We start from the raw sequence: 15380 nt of genomic DNA on the forward strand, positions 1-15380 counted from the left end.
TGAGAATTAAAAAAACAAATAAAAAAACAACAGAAGTAAAATACATGTACAGACAAAAACCTTATCACCAACTCACTCAACTGAATCTTTCACCACCACTGTGTTTATATGATTAAAAAATTAAAATATATATATTTGTTTACCTGAGTAAAAGTGATTCAAATGGTTCAAGAGCCTTACTAGGGGGGTCCGGGGGCATGCCCCCCCGGAAAAAAAATTCTCCAAAGAACCCAGATGGTGCAATCTGGTGTCATCTGAGCTCCAAGTTTGCCATTAAATTCTGTTTTTAGAATCAGAGTTTTTAGTACCAATTTTTGCTTTTTTGAAGAAAAAAAAATATATATACATGCATTATATGGTTTAAATTTGTTAAAAAATTGATCTGTTGAGACAAACAGGAAAATGTAACTTGTAACACAATCTGTGCAATCTGGTTTACTTTCAAACATAAAAGTTCAAGTAACTGAGGCGGGCGGTAGCAGTGCGTGAACAAAGTACGGAAAGTTTTCGCGGGCTTTTGCGCAAAGGCAAAAGTAACCGGTGCTTTTTTTGTGTGCCTCCCCCCTTTATTTTTTCGGCGGACACTTTTGCTTTTTCGGCGGAACAAAAAAAAAATTCGGCGGAAATCCGCCGTTCGGCGGACAATTCCCATGCCTGAAAATACTTGCCAGCACTTTTGTTTTCTTTTCTTCTTTTTTATTTTTTTTAATTTTTTTACGTATATATATAATAGGCTCCTTAACAAATACACAAAGAAAGATATGTGCTACCGATGCACCCCAAATATGTTCCTCTTATTCTTTTGTAGCTTATTTACATAAACACATGCACATACATACACAATCACAATGATTCATTTTACATCTCTTCCAGTTCAAGCATGCTCAACTGATAGAACTTACGCCCAGCACAAAAATTACACAGTGCATTCAAGAGGTAGTTAAACAGAACACAACTAAATACATTCATTCACTTCACTTGTCATTGTTCGATTTTCACCGCATCCGCTGGAGAGAATCATCTCCTTGATGAAATCAGCGCTTCTCTCCTCAGGGGAAAGAACCTGCACAGTATTTTCACAGTGCATTCAATGTGTCAAAATGACAAAATCCAATGCATGCAGTAACAAAATGTTTCACTTTCGCCTCGCTTTTCGTTGTTTGGTTTTCACAGCATCCGCTGGTGACAGTATCATCTCCTCGACAAAATCGTCACTTCTCTCCTCATTGTATCTCAGCTCTTCAACTTCTGTGTACCTTCGTTTTTTGGAGTTGGCTATTCCTTTGATGGATGATGTTTCCTTGTCTCTTACAATGGACGACGCAACAATGTTTTCTGTAGCTGTGATATCGGCAACAGTGTTTCTTCTGTGTTTTTTCTGCTTTGTTTTAGGGGAGTGTCTTTGTAAGGAGTCAGGAATGTTTTCAGTTACTTCGTTGTTTGCACTTTCACTGCCTTTGCTTTGAGAAGCATCTGGGATATTTTCTGCGTTCGGAATGTTTTCTGTTACCTTGTTTTTACTGCCTTTGCTTTCTGAGGAATCAGGAATGCTTTCTGTTAATTTCTTACAGGTAGCTTTACTGCGTGAGTGTTTCTTTCCCATGACTAAGTCCGTCTGTTCAGTAACCGTACTTGACGAGGCTCTGCCGTTCTCATTTTCATGAGCCCTTGACCTTGGCTTCTTTCGCTGGTGAGTCTGTACTAGTTCGTCTTCTACTGACTTCTTTCGCTGGTGAGTCTGTACTGGTTCGTCTTCTACTGACTTCTTTCGCTGGTGAGTCCGTACTGGTTCGTCTTCTACCTCTAGTGCAGCAACTTTTTCAGCGTCTTCTATCTTGTGATCTGATGATGTTGCAGCTTCCTTCGATTTTGAAGAGACATGATCGCAAGATTTTGGTGCCGGTTTGACTGACGCTGTGGCAGTTTCCTTTGATTTTGATGAGAGATGATTGAGAGATTTTGGTGACAGTTTCATGCTGGTGAACTCATTTTCTTCATCCTTCATGCAAGGACGTAGCAAAACCTTTATCCTTCTCCTGGGCTTCTGGGCAGGCTTTTTCTTTTTCGTGTTCTCTTTACAAACTTCTTCAACACTTTGCTCCTTCATAATCACCTTGTCTTCCGTATTAGTCATATTACTCTGTGTAGACTTTGTCAGATCATCCTCTCCCTTGTTTTCTACACAAGCTTCTGTGTGTGCTTCTTCTGTACCCCCAGATCTGCCTTCACAAGAACTGTGCACCCCATCTGCATTACCATGTACTTCATTTTCAACACCAACCTCTATCCCCTTTTCACCACCATCACCCCTGTGCATCTCATCTTCTGCATTAATCTCTTTCTCATTTTCCACGCTTTCTTCTAGTTCTACCCTGTTTTCCACGCTTTCTTCTAGTTCTACCCTGTTTTCCATGTCACCCAAAGTTTCACTGTCTGCATTGCTGCATTCTTTGTCTGCATCATCTTGTGTGTCGTCTTCTACCGACTCTGAGAAACTCTGTTGTGACAGGTAGGGGATATCACTGACCCTGGCTCTCAGTCCTGCAAACCGTACCGACTTCATGTGATGGCTGGCGCTCTTTTGCTTTTTCTTTAGCAGAGACTTGAGTTTCGGGACAGGGAGTGGCGCTTCTGTAGACTCCCCACCCTCTTGTTGATCTCCTTCTAAACGTTGCTGGTCTTCAGTTGCAGTTTCGCGTTCCTCAAAGCTGCCGGTTGTTGTTGTTGGACCTCCCACCTCTCTCTCTTCTGTTGCTGAGACAAGTTCCCCTGCATCCTCTTCTTCCGACATACCTTCCATCATTTCTTGGCTCTCCTCAGGCACTGTTGCGAGTTTTGTTGAAACTTGTACAGCGTGTAACTGAGAAGCTTCTAAGTCTTTTTGTGATGTCCCCAGAAGACAGCATGCCTCATTTACTATTTCACTTCTGTTGCCCTTGGTAGTTTTCTTCTTTGCAGAAACTTTGCATTTCTTTGAAGTTTCTGTTGCAACCTCTTGGTTCTTCTGTGGAGATGTGTCCTCAGCATCCGACACAGATTGGGATTGATTTTGACAATCTGCATGAGAAATGTCTGCGCCTTCTGAAGATGTGGATTGAGATTTCTGGCGCTTGGGCTTCTTGGGCTGTTCTTCTTCTTTTTCAGCTGGAACTTTACAGGCTCTCTTTCTTTTTCGTTCTCTTGGTGCACTTTCAGGCATTGGATCCACTGGCAAAGTGTTACAGAAGTCTCCAAGGGATGCCTCACTACTACAGCCATTTGTGTGAGACTGTTTGATAAGTTGTGTAACATCCCTGTCCCCGAGGCTTGCATTGTGTGAGACTTTAGAGCTTGGTTCATCAGCTAAACTGGATTTTTCCTTTGGTTGAGAAACTTCCGTGTCTCTGTGGCTTTTTTCCTGTGATACTTCAGGGCTTGGTACTTTCTGAGAAATTTCTGGATTGGACTTGCCTGAAAGCACGGCACTAACACAAACCTCTGCCACAGCTGCAACTTCACAGTTCAAACTGGACGCACCTCTTGAACCCTCCAAGGAGCTGTCTAACTGAGACCTGTCTGATGAAGAAGAATCTTCACTCAGTGTTTCAAATTTATCTGCATCTTTCCACGTTGGTTTGGAAGGTCTCAAAGCTCTTTTGCTTTTAGCTTTCAGCTCTGCAGGCACAACTTTTTCCACAGATTTAGAGTCAGGGTTGTACTCAAAAACATCTGAGCCTGTCTCCTCTCCTGTGTCTTCCATGGAATCCTGGCTCATTCTGTCATCATTGTCAGTGTCAAGGGTAAACACATGAGGTATGGTTGAACTGTCTGCTTGGTGACTTGGAACTGAGTGATGTTTGTCCAATGAGTGAACGCCGTCATCATCACTATCCTCTTCTCTGTCTAAATGGACATCAGCAGCAGAAGAAACACCAGTCTGCTTTGTCTCGGAATGTGAGGCAACAGTTTGTGTTGGTGCCTGGTCAGGATCAGCTGCTGTGGAGGTTGACATGGAGGCAGTGGCTTGACGTTGTCTGGCAGACCTCATCCCGCTTCTGGCTTGTTGTATCAGGCTCTGGAACTGGTTCTTGTTCTTTGAGGCTGGGGAAAAAACAACAACTGCCGTTAGCCTACACAATACGAATCATGTTCTGATGAATTGCCAGAAAAAAATCACAAAAACCAAAATCTAATGTGTTACATAACTTACAAGAGTTTCCACATCTTTCTCTTCTCAGAATTCTCAATCTTTTTCCAAGCATTCTGCCTGTTTTTCAAAACTAAATAAACTTGGCTTATTAGGTATAAGACCATGAAAGTCTAAACAAGCATGAAAGCATTCATACATACCCTAGGCCATAATCGAATCCAGATTTCTGTCATATACCGGAAGAATCCCACCCATTTCTTTATTTGTTTCTTTATTTGGTGTTTAACGTCGTTTTCAACCACGAAGGTTATATCGCGACGGGGAAAGGGGGGAGATGGGATAGAGCCACTTGTCAATTGTTTCTTGTTCACAAAAGTACTAATCAAAAATTTGCTCCAGGGGCTTGCAACATAGTACAATATATTACCTTACTGGGAGAATGCAAGTTTCCAGTACAAAGGATTTAACATTTCTTACACACTGCTTGACAAAAATCTTCACAAAATTTGACTATATTCTATACAAGAAACACTTAACAAGGGTAAAAGGAGAAACAGAATCCGTTTGTCGCCTCTTACGACATGCTGGGGAGCATCAGGTAAATTCTTTCTCGTCCCAACCAATATGGGACTCCCCCTAACCCGCGGGGGGTGAATCCCACTCATGAAATTCACACACTTTTCAAAACCTTTCATAAATGACCACTTTAAGAACCTGGAAAATGATACTTCAGTTTCCCTCTTTCCTGTCCAAAGGGAACATCTTAGTGGTGGCAAAGGGAACATCTTAGTGGTGGCAAAGGGAACATCTTAGTGGTGGCAAAGGGAACATCTTAGTGGTGGCAAAGGGCCGCACAGGAAGCAAGTTGATAGAACACCATGGAAAATCTTTGCCAGCCCAAAGTACACCAAAAGGGCTCATTTTTTTCTCATTTATTTTTGTGACTTGCTGCTTAAAAAAGAAAGTAAAAACATCACTGCCAAAATGTTATCTCATAATTTGTGACCCTCCACCACGAAATGAGTCGCATGTCACCTCGCGCGGTTCTGCGCTAGGCTTAATATAAGTCCGGGGAGTGTCTGGTAACAGTGTGAGGGTCACCTTAGTCACAGGCTTATAACTCAAACAGTTGCTCTTTTCTACAACGGTTTTCACTACTGGATAGAGCATAAAAAACTCTTTAGGAAAATGTAAAAATATGAAAATCTTGCAAAGGTGACATGCGACTCATTCCGTGGTGGAGGGTCACAATTTGTGATGTATGTTATTGGAACTATACAAGAAAAGGAGGCCGTTCAAATAGAATACTTCACTATACAACAATGATGCTGCTCACTCACCATATTCCTTGTTAGCTTTCTCTACGTCTTCTTTCTTGGAGTCCTTTGTAAAGCGCAGTATCTGAAACAAAACAAGACAAGAGTCAAGACAATAACAACGACAAAGGATGTTAGAGAGGCCTGTATAGCAGATCTTTTTTACTGTCCGTAGCTTCTTAGTCGTGTTGTTCCGATGGTTTTAATTTTGAAGGAAAACAATGTTCAGGGATGCACAATGAGTTTTCTCTGCGTGACATGTGAAGCATATATTACTTCAGTGAAACAACCAGATCTTTCTTTATCAGCTTAAAATTCAATAGCCAAAGAAAATTGCAGCGTAACAAAAATTGTGTCATTTTGTGTTGAAAATCTTTGCATTCTGCAGTGGTACAGTGACAGGTTGGAAGAAAAAAGCTCTCCAGTAAAAAAGGAAATCTCTCCCTTGTCAGCAGAGATTTCCATCTCACACGGCATTAAGTCTCAGGAAACATGAATACACGCATGCAGGAAAAAAAAAATATGGGTAGCGCCGTATGTATGGCAGCTCGCTTTCCCCAGGGAGAAAGCAGCCCGAATTTCCATGAGGGTAACCTCACTGGATTGTAAATCCAATCCAATCCAATCCAGTGCTATGATGAGTTCACACACAATGCAATCTGTTAAGCTGCTGTACATTCAAAGGGAGACAACCTCTTAAGAAAAGTAGGTTTCCCACACACTAGGAAGCCGAGAGCGGAGCTTTACAACTTACAGACTGGCCACTGGTTGAGGATTTGGAGCTGAGCTTCTTCTGGAGTTTCTGAGTCTCTTCAAACTCCTTGACCAGTTCACTCACTGAAACAAAGCATGTTCTATTTGACAAAAAGCTCTGCATTCACACAGATCCAGGTCTTAAACAACTCTCTTGATAGGTAAAAAGAAAGTCTTAAATGTTGATGTCGTCACTTGCAATGAAAAAACTCATGTACACTAGTGAAAATAAAAAAAGTCTTCTTGAGTGCCAACAAATAAATAAATTAAAAGGCTGTCTGCTGTAACATCAAACATATCTGAGGCTACATAGTCATAGACAATAAAAAGAAACGTAGCCTTCTGCAAACTAGTCGCCAATCCCTACACATTTTCTTTTTTGACAATGATTCGAATGAACCAAAATTTCTCCACCACATGGCCCATTCCTTAACGTGGTGTGGTGGTTTGCGTGTCTCGGTGACCCTAAGAGCTATGCCAGCGGGAGTGTAAACTCCTGGCAGGGCTTCCCAAGCTGGACAGGTCGAAAGGTAGAGGCCAGACTAATATGGACCAACCTTGTGCTCACAGGGCAGGTCCTTGGGCCATGAGCTAAGGGTGAGGTAACCCTGACAGAAACCTCGAGTGCTGAAGACGTATGTGTTGGGCCGCACGGCGCACTCCAACAAACCACAACACTACGCATCAACTGCCATTATGACACTTGGAAACAGAATTGACAGCAATGGTGCTCGCCCTGTGAGGATCCACCAGGCAGGTGCAGCGCCGGGCTCCGCGCCTCAAAGGAGTCCACCCTCAGCTACTGGAGGTCCCTTCATCTCGTCTTGTGGAGCCAGGGGACGAGAAAGGAGTGCCCTCCCCCATGTGTTCTTGTGGGGAAGCAGAGCAGGACACGGCCCACATCCTACGAGACTGCAGGAACCACCAGGTGCTGAGAGAGGAAATCTGGCCAATGCCGGAGTCCCTGCACAACAAGCTGTACGGGCCAGTGGCTGCGCTGCAGAGGACCACTAATTATATCTCAAGATCTGGACTCCAAGTGTGATCGGCGATCAAAAAGAAGAAGAAGAACCAAAATTTCTAAGGATGTCAATCACCCTTTTCTTGGCAAACTGAATGAGTCAAGAACTTACTGTCTTTCGGGGCGAGAGAATCACAATCAGCATTGAAGTACAGGGTGAACTCATGGTGTCGCTTTATCATTGTCTGCAGAGGAATACAAAACTTCCATTAAAAGAACACAGTATGTGTACAATGTCTGGTCAATTCCACAGTTCACAAAAGAAACCTCCTAAAATTACGATAAAGCTTTTAAGACCTTACAAAATCTGAAGAAAAAAATCCGGTTTTACAAGTAAGAAAGTCTTAAAATAAAATTGTAGCGAATTCATAGAGGTTATGAACAGAAAATTTGACAGTGACACTGACAAGGTTATGTTGTAAATTGGACAGTGACACTGACAAGGTTATGTTGTAAATTTGACAGTGACACTGACAAGGTCTTTCTTTCTTTATTTGGTGTTTAACGTCGTTTTCAACCACGAAGGTTATATCGCGACGAGGGAAAGGGGGGAGATGGGATAGGGGAAAGGGGGGAGATGGGATAGAGCCACTTGTTAAGTGTTTCTTGTTCACAAAAGCACTAATAAAAAAATTGCTCCAGGGGCAAGAAACGTAGTACAATATATGACCTTACTGGGAGAATGCAAGTTTCCAGTACAAAGGACTAAACATTTCTTACATACTGCTTGACTAAAATCTTTACAAACATTGACTATATTCTATACAAGAACCACTTAACAAGGGTAATAAGTGAAGAATTTTATGGGTGAGAAAAGGAAAGTAATTAGGGGGCGCGAGGCACTGACAAGGTTATGTTGTAAATTTGGGGGTATGAAATGAGATGATTGGGTTGGGTATAGGTTCCCAAAAACAATCACCAGAACTGCAATTTGCCAGTAAGTGTTAAATTGTTCTATAAACAACTTGTCACCTGCTTGCAAGCACAGATTAGAGAAGCTGAACAGAAAACCACTGCCTTCCCAGATGTGTGGTTTCCCATTTGCATTTGATCTCTTGAAAATAATTCTTTTCTGTGAGAACAATCACCACCAAAGATCTGTCCAGGGGTGTTATGCATGAGTGACGTCTAAACGTTTAGGCGGCGTGCAAACAGCGAGTGCCGCCAACCGCGAGATACACGGTATGCACGGGTGGCGACTACACGCTTGTACCACCGAAACTGGCGACTAAATTTAGACGTGCTCCGGAGGTCGTCTAAATGGTTTACACGCCAACTTCAGTGAACAGAATGGCCATTTTCATGGTTTTCCGCCATCAAAGTCGACGAATTTTTTCGCCGTAGTCGCTTTTAGACAGAACCCAATAGTTGGAAGTGCTGGACTAAAAATTTTGTTGTTGTTGCGAGATTCACTTCCCTTGTCATATTATTTTAGAACCAACACCGATACGAAGACATCTTTGATTCGTTTCAGAGCAAAGTAGCACTGACCCATATTTCACTGGTGCCGTTTTTGACTCTCAGCTTTTACGCGACAGGCACCCTCTTGCTCGTTTCATCTTTTGCGCCTCCATTTCTCCACGCTCTCCGTCCCACTGACCCATATTTCACTGCTCTCCGTCTCTGAATAGTCGCACTCCCCGTGCGAGGAAGCGGGAGGATGTTATCGAATGACCCTAGCGCATGCGCAAAGGAAGGAATTCCTCGTTATAAAAATAGATTGACTGGTGACCTTGCTTTACACGGCAACTTGAAAGTCGGCGGTCTGGTCGTCACCCGTGCATACCGACTGAGCGCCTGCGGTAGGCGGCGACTTTCAAGTCATGACTTCGCTGAAGTCGGCGTGTACTTTCGACGTCACTCATACATAACACCCCTGGGTTCTCTTACTCTTAGACATATCACATACTAAGTGTCAATATCCAGCTGCTTCCTGTGCAAAGAGTGAATTTTTTCCTGGAATAATTTTCAAAGATTATTTATCTTTGCCATTGGTTTTGAAATTGATTCATCCAAAAATTGTCCCACTCAGCACAAAAAACCAGCCAGGCTGTGTATTTATGGTATGCGTTAACATTCAAACTTGCTCTTAGTCTTGACAGTTGAATGCAACGTAGAACCCTGGGCAGGTCAATGGTGATTTACAACATGACCTTCACAGGTTGGTTGCTTGGTTGTTGGCTTTTCATGTCTCTATTCAGGATGATTCAATTTTGTTTCCTATTCTCAGTTTATACACTTTAGTGATCTCTGCGATTGCTAACTATTTAGTTCAATCACAGTAAAGTGAAGACAGTTCTAAAACAAATCATATGTTTTCACAATTGTTAGTGTTACTTCAGCTCAAAATGAATCAACTGTTATTCAAAATCTTCATCTCCTTCAAAAAGTTAAAAATCTTGTCTGTGGGGATGTCCCAGAGTCTACACAGGAAGGAATGTATCTTTAACCTCTTCACTGCCACAGTATAACAGCATTTTGGTATTGCTGTGTGCCAGGGCAAAATTTCGCTTTCTTCGGTAGGTTCACTAATCTGTTCACTGCTTGATCATTTATTGAGATATCTCTTAGATCTTTGGCATGTGTTTTGCTTATACCCTTGGCTATTATAGGATGACATGATCATTGGACTTTGTTTGTGATTGTTATAGTAAAAATTGATATGACCATTTTTGTCAAAAATTACAGTTTCCGGACTTACACACACACACATTGCAGCACGTAAAACCACACAAAACACAAAACTGGTGTCAAACATCAGGTACTCACATTACAGCCCATAAAAGTATTCTTCTGTGTGGTAATCCATAAATCACTTCTTGTAGAGCTTCCAGAACACTGTATCGCTTGAAAACAGGTCTACGAGTTGAGATCCGACTTTCGGGCGCCATTGTGAATGGCGGCTGAATGCCATAGTCGGTTCTATATTTGTAACACAGTTTTCAACACGTGGTAGTAACTTATCCGAACGGTCTATGTGAAAGAACTGTGTTTAGAACCCCTACAAGTACTTTGACAGTGGTTACCTCCCATTTAGTTTTCAGAAATGTCCTGAAATGTTGTTGACACGAATCCCACGTATGAGATACGGTTATGGGCGTATGACAAACCGAAAATGACCACGTATTACATACGGGGTGGGCAGTGAAGGGGTTAATATGTGATCGTTAAAACACCAACCTGTCGGTCTCCCTGAGAATTCAAGGCCAGCTGCTTGAGACGTTTACGCAGATCTTTCTCCGACAGCAAGTTGTACACCAGCTTGGGTAGGGACTTCCTCTTGTCCAGCCTGTCAGTTCAACCAGGAGCCATATTACTATCACTAGGAACAGTGTCAAACTCAAAGTAAAAGAAAATGAACAAGTGTCAAAATACAATAAAATAATCTTCCTCTGCCGAATCAACGACAGACAGCTAAGCGTCTTTCTTTGTAAATGTTCTGTGCTCGTTCATTCATTTGGTTGTGACTTGTGTGGTATAGATCAATTTGTTGTATGTTTTGTATGTGCACTATGAGTATGAAGAGTTTTTAGCTAAAGTTCTAGTGAAGGCAGTTTTGTAGTGTCCATTGATTCAAGCATCCAATAACAATGCATTACTACTACTAGCCTCATAATCAAAAACAAAAATCTGGAATGCTAAAGTTACAGATCTTGTTTCAGATTTGTTCAAAAACGATTTCAAGACAAGAATATAACAAAACGTACGACCGACGCGAGACCCGCTTTCCTTGGCTGGCCAAGCACATATCCAAATGGCGGTTAACTGCATGGGACACCACAGGTATTCCACAAACTGGGCATGGCACTGTAACATAGTAGAAAACAATACTTGTAGTTGTATCCCTGGTTACCAACACTAAGGCCAACAAAACAAAAAAAGGTGTGGTTAAGGTAACATAGCACAAAAAAAATAGGGTAGGAAGGTAGGCAATCACTTTTTTTGTTTTTACTTTTTTTTCTAATGTATACAAATTAAACCTACTTGACAGATTCATCTCTGGATGAATTGCGCCAAACAGCTCACTCACATGTAAAGTCTCTGGATAAGCTGCGATTTGTTTGAGTTCATTTTGGTGGTCGCACTTTGACATTAGCAGAGCAACCAAGCGTGTAGCACTCGCAACCGAAGAAGATGCCGCCATTTTTGTCATGGCAAGCATCTGTTGGGCCTTTTTAGTAGAAGGAGTTATTTCCCTTGCATCGTCTGTCGTCTGCATGACGACTCGAGCGCTTTCGCTTTCATTGCATTTTCTGCACTCGTTTTCTTGTTTTCATTTTTGGTTTTTTGACAAATGTAATAAAAAGTTATAGGGTCGGCCCCTAAAAATAGGGTAGGTCGGGTTACCGTAACCACACCTTTTTTATTTTTAGGCCTAATATGAGCTTGACACAAGGCTCTCAATTTCCAGGACTTGGTTCTTGCTTGGCCTAGAAAAAAATATCAGTTTCTGGTTCCCAGCCTGACCCTATTATTTTCCTCCCGACCCTGAAAAAAAATAAGAAAAAGAGACAAGACTCAATTATGCAGACTATTTGTATTACAAGCAAAGCTACTCTACTCAGACATCCAGGGGACACAGCTCACACCAGTTTCACCCATTAAAAACCACATGCGCATGGGTAAATACATGTAAAAAAAGAATTTAATCCTAATTATAAAAAGTAACTGAAATACGGACACTTTTTTGAGGGGGGGCTGTCATTTTGAACACATTTTGTGTGGCCTTACTTGTAAAAGAGACACTGTATTAGTGAAAACACATGCAATTTGCCGGGTGCAGCACTATCATGATACAAGCAGCTCAACAGTAGATTCATCATGTGCCTGACACACCTCTGTGATACTGATATCCTTTGAAAATGTTAAGCGACATGTATGAAAGATCCAGGTCTGATACTAGTGATAGCCATCCCACAAACTGTACTGAAAACAAACAAAATTGGTACACATGAACAAAACTGACTGAGATAAAGACTATCTAGGCCCCTCAAAAAAAAATATGGTGGTTTAGGGTAACCCGACCGACCCTTTTTTTTCCCCGCCGACCCTGACATTTTTTTCATTTCTCAAAAGAACAAAAAACTGTTGGCACATTTTGCGAACCATACCGAGATTAAGGGAAGTATAAGGTGTTTGTGATGTTTTCATATTATCCTGAGGTCAACTAAATTTAAAAAAAAAAAAAAAAAATTAAATAAAAAAAGCCTACCTACCGACCCTATTTGATTTGGTCACGTTACCCTAAACCAATATATTTTTGTTCCCCTATCATGTAAGTCTTTACCTTTCTCCACTAGGGGTGAACCACTGGGCGATGAGATCCCTTGGGCATTCTGCCGACTCCCCCCTGGAGAGGAAAAGAACTGTGAAGCTCGCACAGACGGTGAATTCGACACAGACGATTTCTGCTCCTCGGACTCAGGCACCAGTGACAACACTTTCTCCATCACCCCCGAAGACCTTGAATTTCTCATCTGAGAAGAAACCAGCGCAGATATCCCCTTGGGTGACGAATTCAACACAAGCGAAGACTTGGAACTTTGAACCTGCTTGAATGTCGAGTTTTCTTTGACACCGTCTTTACCTCTGCTACTCGGGGATGTGGGTCTGAACAGCTTGCTTTGTACTGTTTTGGATTTTGGACCGTCCGTCTCTTTGGGAGGGCTGAGAAAGCTGAGGGTATGGCGTGTTTTCGTCAACCCTGAGGATCGGCTGCTCTGAGCAGGAGAGCAGCTGTCTTCAGACAGGATTTCAACATCTGAGTCACCTGAATCACTCTCTGGTTGGGACTCCAGTCTGGGGGTTTGATCTACATCATTGGCAGCAGTATTCTCGGTTTGTTCTCCTGAAGCAACCTGTTTTGCAAATTATACATAGATTTGTTATTTATATTAGACCATTAATGCAAAGGATTGTCGACCAAAAAGCTATATTTCTGACACTTTCAAATATACACAAATTATACAAACGTTATCCACAATCAGATCTCATCCCCTATTTATTTAGAATTAAATGCCATAATTGGATTTGAAGAAAAAGAACCATTCAATATTTTAACTTGTCCTATTTACATCATGGCACAATCTTTAACTTGCAAGCATTCCAACACACACACTCATTTACAATTGAATTTTCAAATAAGAAAACTTGTCTAACTTGTAGTAAATAAGGAGATGTCTTATTATTTTTGATGACAAAAGCACCAGCTTCAATATTGTCATATTTTCCTTACTGTCCCAGACTTCTCCTTGCACTTGGGGTTATCAATGGCGCTCTCATTCTCCTCAACAGCCAATGATCTTCTGCGGACAAGTGCACCCCTTAGCTTTGAGTTATTGCCTTTCTCATCCCCATCCTTCAGTAGTGCAGCTTTTTCATGTTGTCGGCCTTGCTGGTTCAATTTTGCCAGAGGAGTTCTGGAAATTAAAAAGAATGCAAAGGGAAATGTTATAACATTAAATAAGCAACATATGAAAATGCCTAGATTTTGGGACATTTATGCATGTATCTGTGTGTGCATGGTATGTGAATGCTGCTTTTGCAACCACCAGTTAATTCCAGAGAAAACAAGTATTGACGAATCTTTCTGATCATACCCGTTCTTCCCATTCTTCTAAAACAAGTTACAATCTCAACACCTGTCCTCAAAGCCTTTCGCATTTTGAGTTTGACATTTCATGCTAGTGTTTGTGTTTGCACACCCATATTTGTACATGTGCTCCTTTTGCAAAATTAAAACTAATGAATTGTCAACAATACATTCACCTAGCATTCAATCTTCATGAGAGTAAGATTAAGTTTGATTGGCAGACTCATCGCAAAAAAGGTTTGGCTCACCATCTCAGTTCTGGCCAGGCTTTTTCAATTTCATGAGATAAAACCATCCCTCCCCTTGGTCACAACATACCAAAAACAAGTCGCGTAAGGCGAAAATACAACATTTAGTCAAGTAGCTGTCGAACTCACAGAATGAAACTGAACGCAATGCCATTTTTCAGCAAGACCGTATACTCGTAGCATCGTCAGTCGACCGCTCATGGCAAAGGCAGTGAAATTGACAAGAAGAGCGGGGTAGTAGTTGCGCTAAGAAGGATACAGTGGTACTCCCGACGAACGACCCCCCCATCAGAGACCCTCTCCCTTCTCAGACCTAGTGAGGTCAGCGGAAGTCAGTCAGCGGAAGTCTTACGTCGTCACCTATGTAAACATTGAATCTTTGACGCCTCTTAAAGACAACTTACAGATCGTAAAATAGTATATAATGTACCTCATTGGAGAGATTAGTTCTTCTATTTTCCGTTGATATGCCACATTACTCACTTAAATGACGAATTCGTGCCATTATTCTCCTCTGAAAAATCCTACCGAGCTACTTTCGGTTGGTTTTTTCTTGGCGACCTCGATTTGGGTGACGTTGTAAATCGCCAGGATCATGTGGTTTAATGAACAAAATGTATGCATCATGTGACAAGATTTCAGAAAATGGCTGAAGCTGACAGTAAGCCTTGGTTAGATTTAAAAAAAAATTTTTTTTAATTTCTGCGATCTTCTCAAACTCAAGGGTCACTTTGGCGGTCAATATCGCTGGTTAGGTGAATTTGGCCATTTTTGAGCGGGTGTCAATCGATAGTTAAGCCATTTATCTCTTATTTTAACCAAAAACTTGGACAATATTTACTTTCTCCTAGTGCCTCCATGGGTAGTTTTGACACAGGGGTGTTCGTGATCTGGCGCCATTGTTGAAGATCATAGAGTAGTCGCCCCTGATCACGTCTTACTTTCGATTTCTCTTGTAAGAAAAGTTAACTTAATTTTATCAACTATTATTGATAAATTTGGTGTTAAAATGTAAACATGTACTTGCTTGTTCATGAGTGATTGTGCAATTTCTCACTTGAGCCGGCTGAGGGAGTGTTAGTGAGAATAATTGGCTTGATAGTTCTAGCTACTTGGCCAGTTGGGGAAATTGCATGTTCATGTTGTTGTTTTTTAATATTATTTTTATTTTTAAATTTGTAAAGAGCTTATATTCAGTGATCGCGCTAGATATCTTTCAAACCGGTATGACATCATGAGCTGACCACAATGCTCTCACGAAAATCAGTCAACCCGCCAATGCAACCAGTCAAAGGCAAACAATGACTAAATCAATGTTTCT

The 15380-nt window shown here is 41.5% G+C and overlaps 1 protein-coding gene across 1 annotated transcript; it reads right to left on the reverse strand.

Annotated features, from left to right (window-relative positions):
* Positions 1-134: 134 nt before the first annotated feature.
* LOC138964424 (uro-adherence factor A-like) lies at positions 135-14959 on the reverse strand. Its single transcript, XM_070336380.1, has 9 exons — positions 14901-14959; positions 13455-13638; positions 12507-13077; positions 10927-11026; positions 10400-10508; positions 7332-7404; positions 6200-6282; positions 5470-5530; positions 135-4080 (listed from the first exon to the last, which is right to left on the reverse strand). Exons 1-9 carry the CDS (start codon positions 14957-14959, stop codon positions 1136-1138), a joined length of 4185 nt encoding a protein of 1394 aa, XP_070192481.1. The 3' UTR covers positions 135-1135.
* Positions 14960-15380: the final 421 nt, after the last annotated feature.

Source organism: Littorina saxatilis, linkage group LG4, assembly GCF_037325665.1.
Source record: "Littorina saxatilis isolate snail1 linkage group LG4, US_GU_Lsax_2.0, whole genome shotgun sequence".
Classification (NCBI taxonomy): Eukaryota; Metazoa; Mollusca; class Gastropoda; order Littorinimorpha; family Littorinidae; genus Littorina; species Littorina saxatilis.